This window comes from Phacochoerus africanus, chromosome 4, assembly GCF_016906955.1.
Source record: "Phacochoerus africanus isolate WHEZ1 chromosome 4, ROS_Pafr_v1, whole genome shotgun sequence".
Lineage (NCBI taxonomy): Eukaryota > Metazoa > Chordata > Mammalia > Artiodactyla > Suidae > Phacochoerus > Phacochoerus africanus.
This window is the reverse complement of record NC_062547.1, coordinates 10,919,618-10,935,288: the sequence shown is the minus strand read 5'-3', so window position 1 is coordinate 10,935,288 and position 15,671 is coordinate 10,919,618. Positions and strand designations below refer to the sequence as shown.

At 55.4% G+C, this 15,671-nt stretch overlaps 1 protein-coding gene across 1 annotated transcript; it reads left to right on the top strand.

Annotated features, from left to right (window-relative positions):
• The first annotated feature begins 6,296 nt into the window (after positions 1–6,296).
• On the top strand, positions 6,297–15,169 carry LOC125123948 (membrane-spanning 4-domains subfamily A member 15). The gene is made up of 6 exons (XM_047774120.1): positions 6,297–6,527; positions 8,906–9,028; positions 11,295–11,351; positions 13,489–13,581; positions 13,952–14,065; positions 15,053–15,169. Exons 1-6 carry the CDS (start codon positions 6,303–6,305, stop codon positions 15,167–15,169), a joined length of 729 nt encoding a protein of 242 aa, XP_047630076.1. The 5' UTR covers positions 6,297–6,302.
• Positions 15,170–15,671: the final 502 nt, after the last annotated feature.

Below are 15,671 nucleotides of genomic sequence, written 5' to 3'. Positions count from 1 at the left end.
AGAGCCAAGCCGAGGATTTCCAAGCCCGGCACAAATAGCAAGCCTTTCACAGGAACATGTGTGAACTCAGGAGGGGCAGCCGCAAGAGAGCAGAGGCAGCGGGAGCGAGTGGCAGCAGGTGCAGTGGCGGTGGCAGCCTGGTGAGTACCCCCTGCCCTTCTAGAAGCAGCGCCCAGGCCGCCCAGGCCCTGGGTGTGACAGGCGAACAGGGGCAGGGGCACAGGGATGCTGGGCAAGAAGAGAGGAAGAGACCCCTGGGCAGAGAAGGTGGCACCCCTGGGTCCTACTCCTCCTGGCACTAGCCCAGGCAGGACAGCCCCCAGGCCTCTGAGCTCCCCCTCCTGCCGACAAGGACCTGCCAGCTCAGGGCCCTCGGGCCCCACGGCGGGGGGTGGGAAGTGAAGGGGCGGGGGGAGGTCTGTCCTTTCTCCTCGAAGCCTGTCACTGAGAAGACTCGGGCATCCCCCAGAGACCCTGGGACCCTAACTATCCTCCCAAGGAAATGGAATCTTCCTCTCTCACCTCCCCCGACCCCGCTTCCCCCCGCACCCCCAGGTGGGGCAGAACAGTGATTCCAACCAAAATGCAGGTGCTCTGCCCTTTTACCCTTCTCCAAGGGACAGACAAGGACCTGGCAGGGATTCTGAGCTGGAGAGGGGCCTAGGGGCCAATATTCTCAGCCCTTTTTTATAGACGGAGTAGCAGTCCAGCCAGAGGAAGGGGCTGTGGCCACCCATCCGCTTCCAGGCTCTCAGCCGGGGGGTGGACCGCAGAGCAGAGTGGAACCCTGCCCAGGGACCTTGGGACAAAGGGAGGCCTGCCCTCCTCCCACACGTGTGTGACTGATGGCATCATTTCCAGGGCAGTGCGGCAGATCTGACCCATCCTGAATGGGATGGGGTTGGAGAAGCCCAGAAAGCCTCCTGCCAGGAGTGTCACAGGGATAGACTTAGCTAGAGGGGCAAATCCCTGCCAGTCGACAGAGGCAGGTGGGGGGGGCGGGTAAGAGGCAGTAGAGAGGGCATCCTTGCAAGGCTAGAGCCCCTCACCTCCCACCAGCATCGCAGCCACCCATTTGACAGGTGGGGAAGCTGAGGCCCAGGGAGATTAAGCAAGTGGCCTGAGGTCCCGCAGCAGGTTGAGCTGGCAGAGGGGGAGGGTGGATTCTTCCATCCCAGGGGCCTAAGATCTAAAGGACGCAGAAAAGCTGCCTCCTCCCAGATGTGCAGCCCCATTCCAGGTGTGCTGCTTTGCTTGCATCTAAGGTCCGCTCCCCTCCAGCTGGTAACACCTCCCGCAGCTGCTCCGACAGGGAATGAACAAAGCTGCTTCTGGTGCCTCTCGAATAAAGCTGATGCCCAGAGATGCTGAACGTCCCAGAGGCGGAGGGGTAGCGTTGACAGGGTTCAAAGGCAGTGGGTCCACGTGTCAGAGCAGGACCAGGAGACCTCAGATCCAGGGGGAAAAGCTAGCGGAGTCAGTGTCCTGGGGCTTTCTGGGGGTCCCCTGGTGCAGCCTCTGTGTCCCAGCAGTGTGGCCGCCAGCTCAGAGGGACCGAGGGGAGTTGGGAAGACCGGGGACGGAGCAAGAGGGCCTGGGCTTGAATCCCAGCTCCATCTCTTACCCTGACGCCATGACCCTGGACAGATCATTTGCTCATCTTCAAAACCACGGGCACTGAGCCCTCTTTCCTGGATGAAGTGAGCCACCATATCTCCGCTTGCCTGGGAGGGCCCTGGAGAGAAGCTCTCAGGGAGAGCATGGGTCACCTCACCCCAAGCTCGAGAGGAGCCAGGCTTGAATGCCAGAAGGGATTTTAGGACCCATGGAGAAACTGAGGCTCATGGAAAATAAGTCATTGGACAGAGTCACACAACTCACTTAATGTCGCTGAGCTCAGTTTCTTCCCTGGCAAAATAGTAACCATGTCTATTTCATAAGGATGTTCCCAGCAATAGAATCTAAAGGCATCGACTGCCTCTCTCATGCCAGGCACTGTGCTGGCACGAGATGAGCACTATCTCTTTTAAAACTCAGAGCAGGAAGTTCCCATTGTGGCTCAGCAGTAAAGAGCCCCACTAGTATCCATGAGGATGCAGGTTCAATCCGTGGCCTCATTCAGTGGGTTAAGGATCCAGTGTTGCTGTGGCTGTGGCGGACCCCTAGCCTGAGAACTTCCATACACCGCAGGTGCAGCCTCAAAAAGGGGGAAAAAAAAACCTCAGAGCAACACTATGAGGGTGAAACTGGGGCAGTCCCAGCGCTCCTCTGGCTGCTCTCAGGTGAGTCAAACACCCCGATTTAATCACTGGAGTGGCCAATGTCATTTACGGCACCTGGGACCTCAGCCCAGCACGTGGCAGGTAAGAAGAGGACTTGGGGTGGGGAGCCTCCCCTTAATTTCCCACTAGCTTTCCCTCCCCTTCCCCAGCGGGTTTGCTGCAGTTTCTCCAGGGCTGGAGGATGGGGAGGAAGAGATGGAGGGGATGGGACACTAGGCTGCTACTCTTGCAAGCTGCCTCCACCCTCTCTGAGACTGGCCATGCTGAAGCCAACTTCTCTGCAGAGGTGTTTTATGGGGCCTGTAGAGGCCTGTCCCCTGGTTTCTGTCCTGTGTACCCCTCCCTGTACTCAGAGTCTGGCAGGAGGTCCACAATGCAAGAGATATGTATCAGTCCTGTGGCATATGGAGTTCCCGGGCCAGAGATCAGATCCAAGCCACAGTTGCAACCTACACCACGGCTGCAGCAACACTGGATCCTTTAACCCACTGTGCCAGCCTGGGAGGGAATCTGTGTCCCGGCATTGCAGAGACTCTGCAGATCCTGTTGAGCCGCAATGGGAACTTCCCTCTGTCTTGTCTTAAGGTGACCAGGGGTCCTTCCCTCTCCTCTGAATCCAGATTTGCATCATTCCAAATGTTCTCTTTGAAAGCCCACTCTTAGCTGTGCAGGGGAGGGTGTCAAAGTCAGGTAGCAGGTTCACAGCCACCTGCTTTTGGCAAGTCCCACCTGGTCATCTGTGGCACAACTCCCTCCAGGATCTGGACTCGGCTGAAACTTTTGTTTTAACGTCTCTGACAATTATGTCTGACTCCAAAGCCCCTGGCCTGGCCCCTTTGACCACACTGCAATTTCTGACCCTGTTTTCATAGTCTGCAAAGTGGGCTGAATAACACCTGCCTCATGGGGCTGTTATAAGGATCAATGGTTCCCATTCGGTTGACAACTCTACAAACGGCAGAAGGCTTTGCAGGTGAGGGGCCAGCACTGCCGCAGCTCACGCCTTGCTGTCAGGGTGCTTCCGGGCTCTCAGTCCCAGGTAGCCATTCCCCTGGTGGGTACCTGGTGAGCTCCTGGAGGGAAGGGACCTGACTTCCCTATTTTCCACCTGCCTAGCCCTGGCACATGGCCATTAGTGTTTAGGTTGAGCTGGCTGATTCCATAACAAGGCAAAGAGTCCCTTTCTGAGTGGCAGATAGCGGGGGGGGCATGGGCCAGGTGGCCTCTGGAACGCAACAGAGGGGTAGTCCCTCTGACGGCACAGAGGGGCTGGTGGTGCCGCAGGGGGTGAATAGAGAGAGGAGACGGCCAGTGTCAGGAACTCTGTGACACCATCATTGCCACTTAACTCGCCGGCATCAGCTGAGAGCCTATTTTTGTAGGTGTTTTCTCTTACTCTAAGCCAGGGTGAGGTCTCACTTTTAGTGAGTTTCTCACCACCCACCCAGGAGCAATGTCGTTAATTACACTGTGCTCCCTTCTAAGGCCGTTCGGGGGTCCCTCAGAGAGCACGGGGAGGGTCCAAGCAAACAGCCTCAGACCTCAGGACCCCAGAGAGGGTTCACAAACACACCACAAGTCGCCACGGGTCCTGGGCACAGTTTTCTCCTATCCCTGGTGACCTGACAGCTCTTCTGGCAAAGCAGCACTGAGTTAAATTTGTTCTGCTTAAAGATTTTGTCCTTCCTCCCTCTCTGGTGCTAAACATCCTTTCTAGATGATGGTGAGAATGTGGGTGCTTTCTTTACATAAACTTACGTGAGGATGTGACGAGTTGGCAGGCTCTTTCAGTCCCCATTTGCTGGTAATTCAACCAGCTGTGGGCTCCGGGCATTTTAGAGTTATTACTCCAAAGAGTGGAGTACAGAGTCGGTTCGCTAATCCTGACAAAGACAGGATTCAAACCCAGGAGTGGTTGCAACCCATCAAGTCAGCATTCCTTCTACCGGGAGCTGGAAGTCTGGACCTATCTCAATTCTTCAATACTGAGGTGCTGTGTGACCAGAGGGGGAGCCCTCACCCTCTCTGATCCTCCATTTCTTCATTCCCTTAGAATGAGATGCAGGCTTAAACATTCACTATTCATACCTCAAGAAGGACCAGTGGGCCAGGTGGGTCCTCGGCAGCCCCGACCTCCCCCCAACTCCTGGCATCTCACTCCTGTCCCAACTGCTTGGCTGGTCAGACCCGGGAGTCTGTACCTTCTACAACTTCTGCTCTTCCCAAATACGTCTGTTGAGGTGGGGAAACTGGCCAATAGATGGGGGAGGGAAAAAGATGGAAGATGAGAGAAAGAGAAAAGGGAAGGACCGTGGGGTAAGGGAGGGGAGAGCAGAGAACAGCCTCTGAGGCCCCTGTTTCAGGTCTGCGTCCTTCCTGAAGACACGGCTGAGCTCACAGTGGGGGTGGAGTCAGCTCTGCCTACCTCCACCTGCTCCTCTGTTCCAGCAGAGCCCTGCTCTGCAGTGCAAGACTCTTGAGAGCAAGACATCCGGTCTTAATTCATCCTCCTGCTCCCAGCCCCTGAGCTACGTGCCTAGCAAAGCCTCGGTCTTACGTTGGACTAAATTACAAATTTCTTTCGCGACTCCTACCAGACGCAGGGCTCCTTGAGGGCACGGACGCTGTGCCTGAACCCTAGTCATCGTCACACTCGAAGGGATGGCTTTTCTCAGGGTCGTGTGTGTTATTTCAATGCACACCAAACCCTATAAGATTATCCCCAGTGTTATTAACCCCACTTGACAGGTAGAGAAATCGAGGCAGGACAGGTAGTCATGTTATAGGCTTCAGGTCCCCTTCGAGGAGATGAAACCCAAAAGCTTCTGGCTATGTCTCATTGTAATGCCCCTTCACCCACCTTGAAGAGCCTGGTAGGGAAGGAATGTCACCCACTCCTCAACCGCCTCTGTATAACCTGTTCCCCAGAATAAGGTGTCCTGCCTGAAACCAGTCATATCAAATACGCCTCATACAGAGATCAAGCCACACTCAGCCCTTACGCACAGCGTAGGGGGTCCCGGCCAGGAGAAACTGGGTCTCCCCTGCGGTGCACCCCGTGGGGACATGAAAACAATTGTACAGTGAGTTGGGCTCTTTTAACCTGCGCACACATGAGCTCTTTTTCTCTAAAAAGGTACTTTTGCTTTAATAAATTTGTAAAACATCCACCATTCCAATGCTTTGCTACAGCACGATGGGGACCAAGGAAACTGTAATTCTACCCGTCACGGTAAGCGAAGGGGCCAGGATTTAAGTCCCAGCGTCTATCTCCAGACCCCTGTGTTGAACCAGTCACCGCCAATGAGAAGGATGCCTGGTTTTCGTTGCACTGTAGAATCTGGCAGATGCCTCACTCTGCTGATTCCTGCAGATTCATTTCTCTGCTGTAAACTCACCTCCTGAGAGCTGAGTGGTTTTCCCCAAAGTGTTTACTCAGGCCAGCCCTCCAAGTTTCCGTAATCCGTGCAAGTCTGGGCTACATTAACAGCGATCGCTTAGGGGGCCAAAGAGAAAGGCTCCCACAGCAGGGAGTCCCCCAGGGGGATTATTTACGCAACTCAATAGCTGCGGGTTGAGGGACCGGAAAAGGCATGTGAGCTTCAGCCCCTGTGAAGAGATGCTCGGGTTGGTCTCACACTAGCTGTGTGTTCTTAGGCAAGTCATTTGCCCTCTCTGGGGAAAGGAGGCAGTTCAAAGGCATGCTTCTCTCAAAGGTCCTTTTCATGTATTAATAGCAGAGATGAAGAATGTGGCTTCTAGGCTCAGAAAGACTAAATTCAAGTCTTGGCCTTGCCTCACCTTGACCTCTGACATCCCTTCATTTCTCTGAGTGGCTTGACCTCTGACGCTCCCTTCCCCACTGAGCCCAGATTTTGGCGCCAGGCTCGAGGAGGCTGCGGGAGCCGGAGGTAGGTGGACGTGCTGTTCATAAACTGAACATCTCTCGTGCAGACGTGTAACCATCCTCGTTATCATTATTATCTCCCGAGCCTTTGCCTTCCCAGCTCTCTGAGCACCATGTCCGCAGCTCCGGCCAGCAATGGGGTGTTCGTCGTCATCCCACCCAGCAATGCCAGCGGCCTCCGCCCGCCCCCGGCCATTCTGCCCACCTCCCTGTGCCAGCCGCCTGGGATCATGCAGTTCGAGGAGCCACCGCTGGGGGCGCAGACGCCAAGGGCCACCCAGCCACCCGACCTGCGGCCGGTGGAGACGTTCCTGACCGGAGAGCCCAAAGCTTTGGGGGTAAGAACAGACGTTCCGACCACCCGAGGCACAGATGCTGGGCAGGGCGGGAGCGTTCATGCACCGTGGAGAGGGGGCAGACAGCCGACAGATACTCAGTAAGGATCTGAGGATGCAGCCGCGCACCAGGCCGAAAAGGACCCTCTTCCCGCGGAGTTCACAGAACATAAAGCAGTGAAGAAATGACTCAGATAACTCCAAACAGGGCAAAGAGGTCGAAAATGACCATGAGGGAGGGGCAACACTTGCAAAGGTAGGCGGAGAGGTCTCTCAGGGGAGATGACATTCAAGCTCAAAATCTCCATGCAGGGCTGAAGCCAGCCAAGTGAGACGTGGAGAGCCAGGGTTCATCCAATAGAGGAAAGGGCAAGTGCAAAGGCCCTGAGGTAGCTTGTTCAAGAAATAGAAGGTGGACTTGGCTGGAAGGTCAGGAGCAAAGGAAGGAAGGAGATGAGATGAAGCTGAAGGGGTAGCCAGGTCCCGCTCCCAGCTCCTGCAGGGCTGACCATCCAAGATGGCCTCTAGGGTCCTTTCCAATCTCACATGGCCTTGAGATGTTGATCCCTGGGAAGGAATCAAATATGATAGGATAGATAATAGATTGATAAGATAGATAGATATACTCTTGGCCTCAGTTTGTCCAGTGGAAGATGAAAACATAGCTTCAGTAATGATGACAGTGGTGGTGAAGGTAATGACAGCTCTCATTTCCTGAGTGCCCCCAAGGGGGGCACGCACTGGGCCAAGGAATTTGCATGTCTTGTCCCCTTAGCATCTCATCCCCACCTTGCGAGACAGGGCTCATTGTCCCCATTGGACAGATGAGGAAGCTGAGGCTTCTTCAATGCCAAGTCACTGGCCCAAGGCTACACAGCTGGTAAGTGGCACTCTGTCCCCCAGGATGGCCTGACTGTAAAATCCCACTTCCAGCCCCACTGCTCTGAGCACCCAGGAGCCCGGGCTTGAACGTGTTGGACTTTAGAATTCTACGCTAATGCCTAAGCAAGCCCAGTGGCGCAGGAAGGGACAAGAGTCAGTGAACAAAGATGGAGAAGCCATTGCTGGAGTCCTGAAACCTCAGAACAGACTCTGGAACACACTGACTTCCAAATGCAATTTGCTGAAAAACATAAAAAGCAGAAACTATAGTTAGGGAATGTTACCCATTGAGAATACTGGCTTTAAATTTAGCTGGCCTGCCACTTCATAGCTGGGAGAACCTCGGTCGGGCAAGCTACTGTTTCCTCAGCTCCAAAATTAGAATAATAATGCCTACTCATCACATTAGGGTTAAAGGAAATAATTTCTGTAAGGCACCCAGTACTTTGCTTAGTGTAGACAGGCAGTCAGCTAAGTGGCAGCTGGTGTCATGGCATGGCCATCTAGTGGCAGGGAAGAACCCACCGAGGAGAGCAGTGTTGGCAGCTGGGACATGATGCCCCATTAGGAAGTTGAAAAGACGGAAGGCATGGTGGCCAAACAGAGAAAGAAAGAGAAGATTCAAGAGATCATGCCTTTAAATGTCCAAATTCTTGGCTCTCATGTTAGGAAGACATTATATTCCATGTGACCCCCAAGAATCCAGTTCTGCAGTCTGAATTACCCCTAAAGTCCCCCAGTGATTTGAGTGGTCATGAGCGCCTCATCACTGTAGGAGTCCGTTTAGAAGTCAAGAGCTGGAAAGGGCCCCTGGATTAGGCAGAGGTTGAGTTCAGGGGCCTCCAACGTCCCTTTCCACTCAGTTCTAGAATCCAATTGTCACCAAAAACATTTGGAAAGAAATGTGGCAGCACCTACCAGAAGCCCCCATGTTCCCATTCTCGGGAAAACCATCCCAGTTCTGGGAATGGATCAGTGAGGTGCTGGCAAACCACCACTTCTAATTAATGAATGAATGTAAAAACCAGGTCCAGATTTTGGGTACATGGCTGGAAAGGATCAATGACAGACACTCAGATGAGAAAGATGCCCAAGGAGATATTTTTGCAGGCTGCAGGGGTGTGAGGAAGGGAAAGGTAAGGCATTCAGGGCAGGGAATGCTGTACCATTGAAAGGAGGACTAAGAAAGCCAGGTAGCAGCACAGAGGATGCTTGAGATCCAAGGGTCAGAGCTAAAAGGAGAATACAAACCCATGGAGACATGGAAACAGAAGGGTGGGTCCCACAGGCTATGAGGAATTGGCTGTCCTTCTTAAAACTGTCTTTTACGGTTGTTATATTGATGACTCCTCCAAAGAACAGCATCTGGGTTTATTTCCAAGTCGCTGACAGTTCGCTGAGGGAGCGCAGAGCCCTACCACGCTCTCCTCCGAGGCCGGCAGGGGGCGGTGTGGAGCCCGCCTCGCCCGCCTAGCTGAGCCGCCGCCTGCTCCCCGCAGACGGTCCAGATCCTTATTGGCCTCATCCACCTGGGCTTCGGCAGCGTGCTGCTCATGGTCCGCCACGGCCACGTGGGGATGCTCTTCATCGAAGGTGGCGTCCCCTTCTGGGGAGGAGCCTGCGTGAGTCCCCGGGGGGCAGCTGGGGGGTCCTGCCCAAGGTCACCTCTCCCCCGCTGTGCCCACCCCCACCACATTCTCCTGGACACAGCCACCCATAGGTGGGAGCCGGAGCCTATATCTACCTCCTAATTGCAAACTCTAATCATAATCCCACCCAGATTCCCTCCTATGTATGAAAAGCTCCCAGCAAAGAGGCTGACACAGAGCAGGCTCCAAAAAGGATGGGGTGAAGGGGACAGGGGCAGGGGATAAGGAGATACCAACTACCCTTGTTACCTGGATCCCAAGCCTCAACCCCAATCCAAATCTGAGCTGCAGAAATCTATCAGTTCCTCTCCTGGGCCCCAGCCCACCATGAGCTCTGTCTCCTGGGAGCCTGACCAGCGCTGATACCCCTGAGCCGACTCCTCTGATGAATGCCCTGGCTGGCCACCCACCCTGACTGGAGAATCAGGGGAGCGTGTCATTATAATCCCCAACCTGAAGAGAGCACACCAGTATTTACAAGGTCCCTATCTGTACCTGAGCCGCCCAGCACCCATAGAAGAGAACAGACTTTGGGGTCTGGCCAAGTGGTCTGAATCCCAGCTCCATCGTGAGGTATAAGGAGCCCCTGAGGCAAGTCCCTCCATCTAGGCTCCAGCTCCTCATCTAAAAATTGGGTCCAGGAGTTCCCGTCGTGGCTCAGCAGCAATGAACTCAACTAGTATCCATGAGGACACGAGTTCAATCCCTGGCCTCACTCAGTGGATTAAGGATCAAGCATTGCTGCAAGCTGTGGTGTAGGTCGAAGACGTGGTTCAGTTCCTGCATTGCTGTGGCTGTGGTGTAGGTCAGCAGCTACAGCTCTGATTCGACCCCTAGCCTGGGAGCTTCCTTATGCTGTGGGTGCGGCCCTAAAAAGACCAAAAATAAATAAATAAATAAAGTGTCTATAGTCCTGGCCCCACCTACGCCCCTAGTTTGAGGAAATCAAGTGCTAATACATGTGGGAGCCAATTACCAAGCCTTGACTCTGCACCATCCACCCAGTTGCCAGAGCTAAATCATTCCAGGTTGTTTTAGACTCCTCATTTCCCAGTTCACGTCCATCCCACCAGCAGGTCCTGTAAGCTCACCCTCCCAAGCAGAGCCTGGAACTGTCCACATCTCCACTGCCACCACCCTGGTCCAAACCACCTGAACAGCCATGGTGGCTTCTTCCTGGTCCTGTCTCCATGTAAGGCCAGGGCCCCACCCCCACCCTTTCTAAGCATGAGGTGCAGAGCCAGCCCAGCACCATTCCAATGCATCCTCTCAGCTAAGCCAGTCGCAGGACCTGCCCAGGTTTGTGGCTGGAGGCCAGTGCCAAGGGCACTATCCTTAGAGGGCAGTTTCCAAGCTAGCCCCACCCCTCCCTCCACCAACAGCAACTCATCACAAGCCCTGCATCCTCTCATTTGCACCTCGGTTCAGAGAGGCCTTCCCTGACCCCCCCCCACACACACACCTCAAGTAGCCTCCCATGATTCCTTACCACATCGGTAGAGCTCCTATCACTGCAACCATACTTTTTTCTCTCTCTCTCTCTCTCTCTCTCTCTCTCTCTTTTTAAGGCTGCACCTGCTGCATATTGGAAGTTCCCAAGCTAGGGGTCGAATTGGAGCTGCAGCTGTGGGCCTATGCCACAGCCACAGCAACACCAGGTCCCAGCTGCATCTGTGACCTACACAGCAGCTTGCAGTAACCCCAGATCCTTAACCCACTGAGTGAGGCCAGAGATCAAACTCTCAACCTCGCAGATACTATGTTGGGCTCTTAATCCACTGAGCCACAGTGGAAACTCCATGTGACCATACTTCTTGGTAGTTTATTTGTTGAGTGTCCAGCTCCCCCAGTTAGAATAGCAGCCCCATGAGAGCAGGGATCTTGTCTGTCTTACTTAACTCTGCTACATTCTTGGCACATCCCTGCTGCTCAGGAAATGTCTGCTGAGTGAATATTTGAAGGAAAAAAAAAATGCCTTCCCTACAAGGCTCTGATGATGCAAAGTCAGTGAAAATATAAACCTTGCAAATTACAGCCCTGCTTCCTGGACAGGGGCCCCAAGTAACCAGGGGACACCCTCACAGAGAGAGCTCAAGTGCCGGCCGAGAGGCAGAGTAAGTGGCAGCTAGGAGGCTGCTGGCCTTTTCCTGTGACCCACAGCCTCAACGGTGCCAGGTATGGTGTCCCCTGCCCAGGGCCCCAGCCGAAGCCTCACTCAGCTTCCCACTTCCCCACACAGTTCATCATCTCCGGGTCCCTCTCAGTGGCAGCCGAGAAGAACCACACCAGCTGCCTGGTAAGTCTGAACTGGACCCAGGGGCGAGGGTGGGGCCATGGCCCAACTTCGGCTCCACTCTTGCCTCCAAAGATGCTCACGCATCCAGCTCTTCTCCACAAGCATTTCCTGGGGGCCTGCTGGGGGGCCAGGCACCAGACAACACCCAGACAGCCAGACACAGAGGCTGCCCTACCTATGCCAGAGGGGGGACCTGGAAGAGTTGCTGCCCAAGCTGGGCCTTGATGCAGGAGCGGGATGGAGGAATTCCAAAGGAAAAGCATGAGGATGCCAGGCGGGGCCCTGGGCAGGGTCTCCATAGAAAACATGCGTGGTTTCATCTGACCAGGGCAAAGGTCTGGAAAGGGAAGGGGAAGGAAATTAGATGGAGACATGCACTGGGTCCACCTGGCGCACAGCTCCACGCCTTCTGTGGATGCCAGCGAGGGGCGCGGCGAGGGAGGCTTTGGATGGGAGAGTCAAGTCCCTGCCCTTGTGGCGCTTGCATTCTCGTGTCTGATAAAACATCCCCAAACCAGACTGACAACTCAAGTAGTTACAGAGAGTGAGAAGTGCTGAATGAAGCATCGGGATAATGTGAGTGGTTCTCTGCTTGGACAGTCTGCAGTCCCTGAGCTGGTGTCTGAGCTCATCGTTCACGGGGCAGCGGCCATGGATGAGCCTGGGGACCAGGCTGGGAGATGAGACTGGTCATCAGATGGGAGGGGGCCAGGATGCTGGACTATTGCACACAAGGGACAGAGTGAGAGGAGCTGAGCTGAGAAGAGAGGCGGGGAGATGCCTCTGGGATGGATGCGGAGACTGGATTTGAAGGGCAGTGGGCGGGCACTGAGGGTTGAAGCCGGGGTGTCCTTGCCCTGTGTACATTCCTGGGAGCTTCTGGGTGTGGGTGGAGAGTGGATTATAGCAGGACTAGATACAGGGGACCTTCAGGACCAAACCCATGCCCACCCCCGCCCCCAGGCTGTAAAGTCTGGGGGCAGAGAGCTGACTTACTCTGTCCTGTGCTCATAGCACCTGGCGGGCAGCAGAGCAGTAGGTGCTCAGGAGACATTTCCTGCATTAACTAATCGATTAATTGATTTCCTGTGAGGCTGCTCTGGTCTCAATGAACTCAGTGACATCCCCCCCCCCCCAAAAAAAAAAAAACAGAGAGAGAGAGAGGCATTCCCATCATGGCACAGCGGAAACGAATCCAGCTAGGAACCATGAGCATTCGTTCGATTCCTGGCCTCGCTCAGTGGGTTAAGGATCTGGTGTCGCTGTGAGCTGTGGTGTAGGTCTCAGATGTGGCTTGGATCTGGCGTTGCTGTGGCTCTGGCGTACACCGGCAGCAACAGCTCCAATTAGACCCCTAGCCTGGGAACCTCCGTATGCCAGGGGTGTGGCCCTAAAAAAACAAAAAGACCAAAAAAAAAAAAAAAAAGAGAGAGCGACAGAGAGAGAAGTCAGGGTCTTTGAACCTGAGTGGGTCCTATAGTCCACAGCCACCCATGAGCAGTCCGCACATTAAGGCCAAGGCTGTTTAACAGAAAGCTTCGTCTACTGGATCAAAAGAGCATGGGGTTCTGGCAACTTGGGGAGGGTGACCCCTGGGTGGTCGCCTGGATTACCCAGGGGTCCACTTGCCCCAAAGCCCAGGGCCTCCCAATGAGGGTTTGGCCCATGGACCTCAGGCCCACAGCTCCTGACTCTCAGCTGTCGTCCCCACCACTCCACCCCCCCCCCCCCGTGGCCCGCCACGGTTTGCAGTGCCTGGTTCTTCCCCGCCCTGCCTGGGACCACGGGGAACTGACCCCAACATCACTCCCAACCTCAGCAAGGAGGAGCTTCCCCTACCCCTGCCTGCTCGCCTGGGGGTGGGGGGCACAGTAAGAGTGGGCGGGGAACCTCTGCACACCTCATCCGGAGAGGCCACAAAGGATGTGGCGCCCCTTCCCAGCAGCTTTCCAAGACGGGGATGGAAAGGAAGGGAGGTCCCGCGGAAGGATGGGAGGCAAGGAGAGGGTCCAGGAGGCCGCAGGACGAGGGCGGAGGCCTGGTGTGGGAGGCTGGCGGGCTGGGCAGCTGCTGCCTTCCGGCCTATCCTCTGCGCCCACCTCCCCTCCGCTCCTTCCCTCCGTCTCTCCCCCTGCAGGTGAGGAGCAGCCTGGGGACCAACACTCTCAGCGCCATGGCGGCCTTTGCCGGGACAGCGATTCTGCTCATGGATTTTGGTGTCACTAACTGGGTGGGTTGTCTGACGCCCCCAGGGGTGGGAAAACTTGGAGAATGACACAGCCACATCCAGGAGGTGGTAGGAGCTAGAACTGGCAGCACCGGGGAACTGAGAGCCCTCTCTGGGCCTCAGCAGGCCCGCCAGTCCCAAGAGACACCCCTAAGTGTATTGATCCCTTGATCCTACCCCAGGGATGGGCACAGGGGAACAGAGAGGCAGCCTGGAGTGCAGGGGAGGGCACAGGACGCGCGGCAGGGGACTGGCCCCAGCTCTAGCTGTAACAGTGCCTGGCTCTGTGGTCTTGGGCACCTTGGCTCTGGGCCCCCTTTCCTCCTCTATCTAGAACCCTTGGCATGTTTTGACGGTAGGTTTTGGTTCCCAGGATGTGGGCAGGGGCTATCTGGCCGTGCTTACCATCTTCACCATCCTGGAGTTCTTCATCGCGGTCATTGCCACCCATTTTGGGTGCCAAGCCACCCGTGCTCAAGCCCACGCGGTAAGTGCCTCACCCCAACTCGCCCCGGCCCCACCCCCACCCTGGGCATCCAGGGCCCTTCCCAGAGGACCCTTTCCTCCCGTGCCTCGCCCACCCCACCTCGGGGAAGAAACCTGGAGTGATTGTGCTGCACGGAGTTCCCCACACCGCTCATACTATATCCGGGAACCCAAAGGATTATTTTTTGCTGGAACATGGGGCTGTTTTCCTTGCGGCCACAGGGGGGCGCGCCAGCACCAAGGGATCCTCTGCTCTCTGTGCGATTGGACGCAGAGCCGTGCAAGTCGGGTGCAGGGGACCAAGCGTAGCGCTGTCCAGGGATGAATAGGACTCTTCAGAAGTTCACAGACCAAGAGGGAGACCGGGCCATCAGAAAGGGCAGCATGACTCCGGTGGGAATTGAGCTTAGTTTTCCCCAAACTGGAGGACCGTGCAGATAAAAAGGGGACGGAGGAGGGCCTTGGTGGGAGGGGAGCTAGTTGGAGTAAAAGCCGCCTCCGCGGGAAAACGTAGGTTCTCGTGTGGGAAGTGGATTCGTGCCAAATGGGAGGTTGAAAGTCTGAGCAGAGTGTGTGTTTAGATGGGAGGATGAGTGGAGCGGGGCTCAGAGAAATCGATGGAGAGGGTTTTTCCAATGGGAGCGGGGCGGAGAGGTGGAGCTGGAGGCAGGGGAGCCCCAGGGAGGCGGATGCTGGTATCCTAGCATCGAACCAGAGACAAAGAACTCCAGAACCTTAGTTCCTAGAGAAATTCGATTTTTGTCTGTTTTGTTCAGTGCTGTAGCCCCCAAACCCGGGCCGTGGTTGGTCCCAGTAAATATTTTTCGGAGTATTAGTTGAACGGATGAGCGGTCCAATTCCGTCTCGCGGCCACCACTACTAGGACGCTGTTCTCAGAACACCCACGAGAGGGCACTATTGCAACAGCTCCCTGAAGGCACGCGAGCCCGCTGGGATTGCCTGGGATTTTTTTTCTTTTTCTTTGCAGCCTGTGATTTTCCTGCCAAACGCCTTCAGTACAGACTTCAACCTCCCTAGCCCTGCAGCTTCTCCACCCCCCGCCTATGACAATGTGGCATACGTGCCCAAAGAGTCGTCCGAGTAGATGATGGTCACGCCGGGGGGTGAAGTCCCGCCTTCCCCCCTCCCCCAGACCCAGCCTTTCCCCACCTCCACCTCGTTAATCTGGGGGCAGCCCCCTCCCCCCCATCCTCATATATTGTGGCACAGAGTGGAATTTCTGGGGATGCCTGCCCCACACATTTCCCGCAGTGGCTAATTGATGTCAAGGGTGTGTGTCCCTCTGAGCCCATTAGTCAGATGTCCCCAAGTGCCCCTCTGCATTTCTCTCTGCTCCCTCCTTAGAAACCCTGGCCTCATCGGGAGGCAAGTTCAAGGGCTGCCCTGGCCCTCAGGGCTTGGGACGGTCATTAAGCTCAGAAAGCCCAGAATCTTCGAGAAGGGAGCACTCATTGCAGCTGCAGAGGCCACATGGCCAGCAGCGGCTTGACCTTGGGTCTCCAGGCCCCAGGACCAGCTCTGCCCTTTCTCTCTGGGGCTCCGTTTTCCCGCCTGGAAACTAAAGTGTTGAACCAGATGATATTTAA

What these genes read in the sequence shown, in the direction of transcription:
- LOC125123948 (XM_047774120.1), top strand. Translation starts at nt 6,303, where the DNA reads ATGTCCGCAGCTCCGGCCAGCAATGGGGTGTTCGTCGTCATCCCACCC. An exon ending in GAGAGCCCAAAGCTTTGGGG is followed by an intron (nt 6,528 to 8,905) that starts GTAAGAACAGAC and finishes TGCTCCCCGCAG; the next exon opens with ACGGTCCAGATCCTTATTGG. An exon ending in AGAACCACACCAGCTGCCTG is followed by an intron (nt 11,352 to 13,488) that starts GTAAGTCTGAAC and finishes CTCCCCCTGCAG; the next exon opens with GTGAGGAGCAGCCTGGGGAC.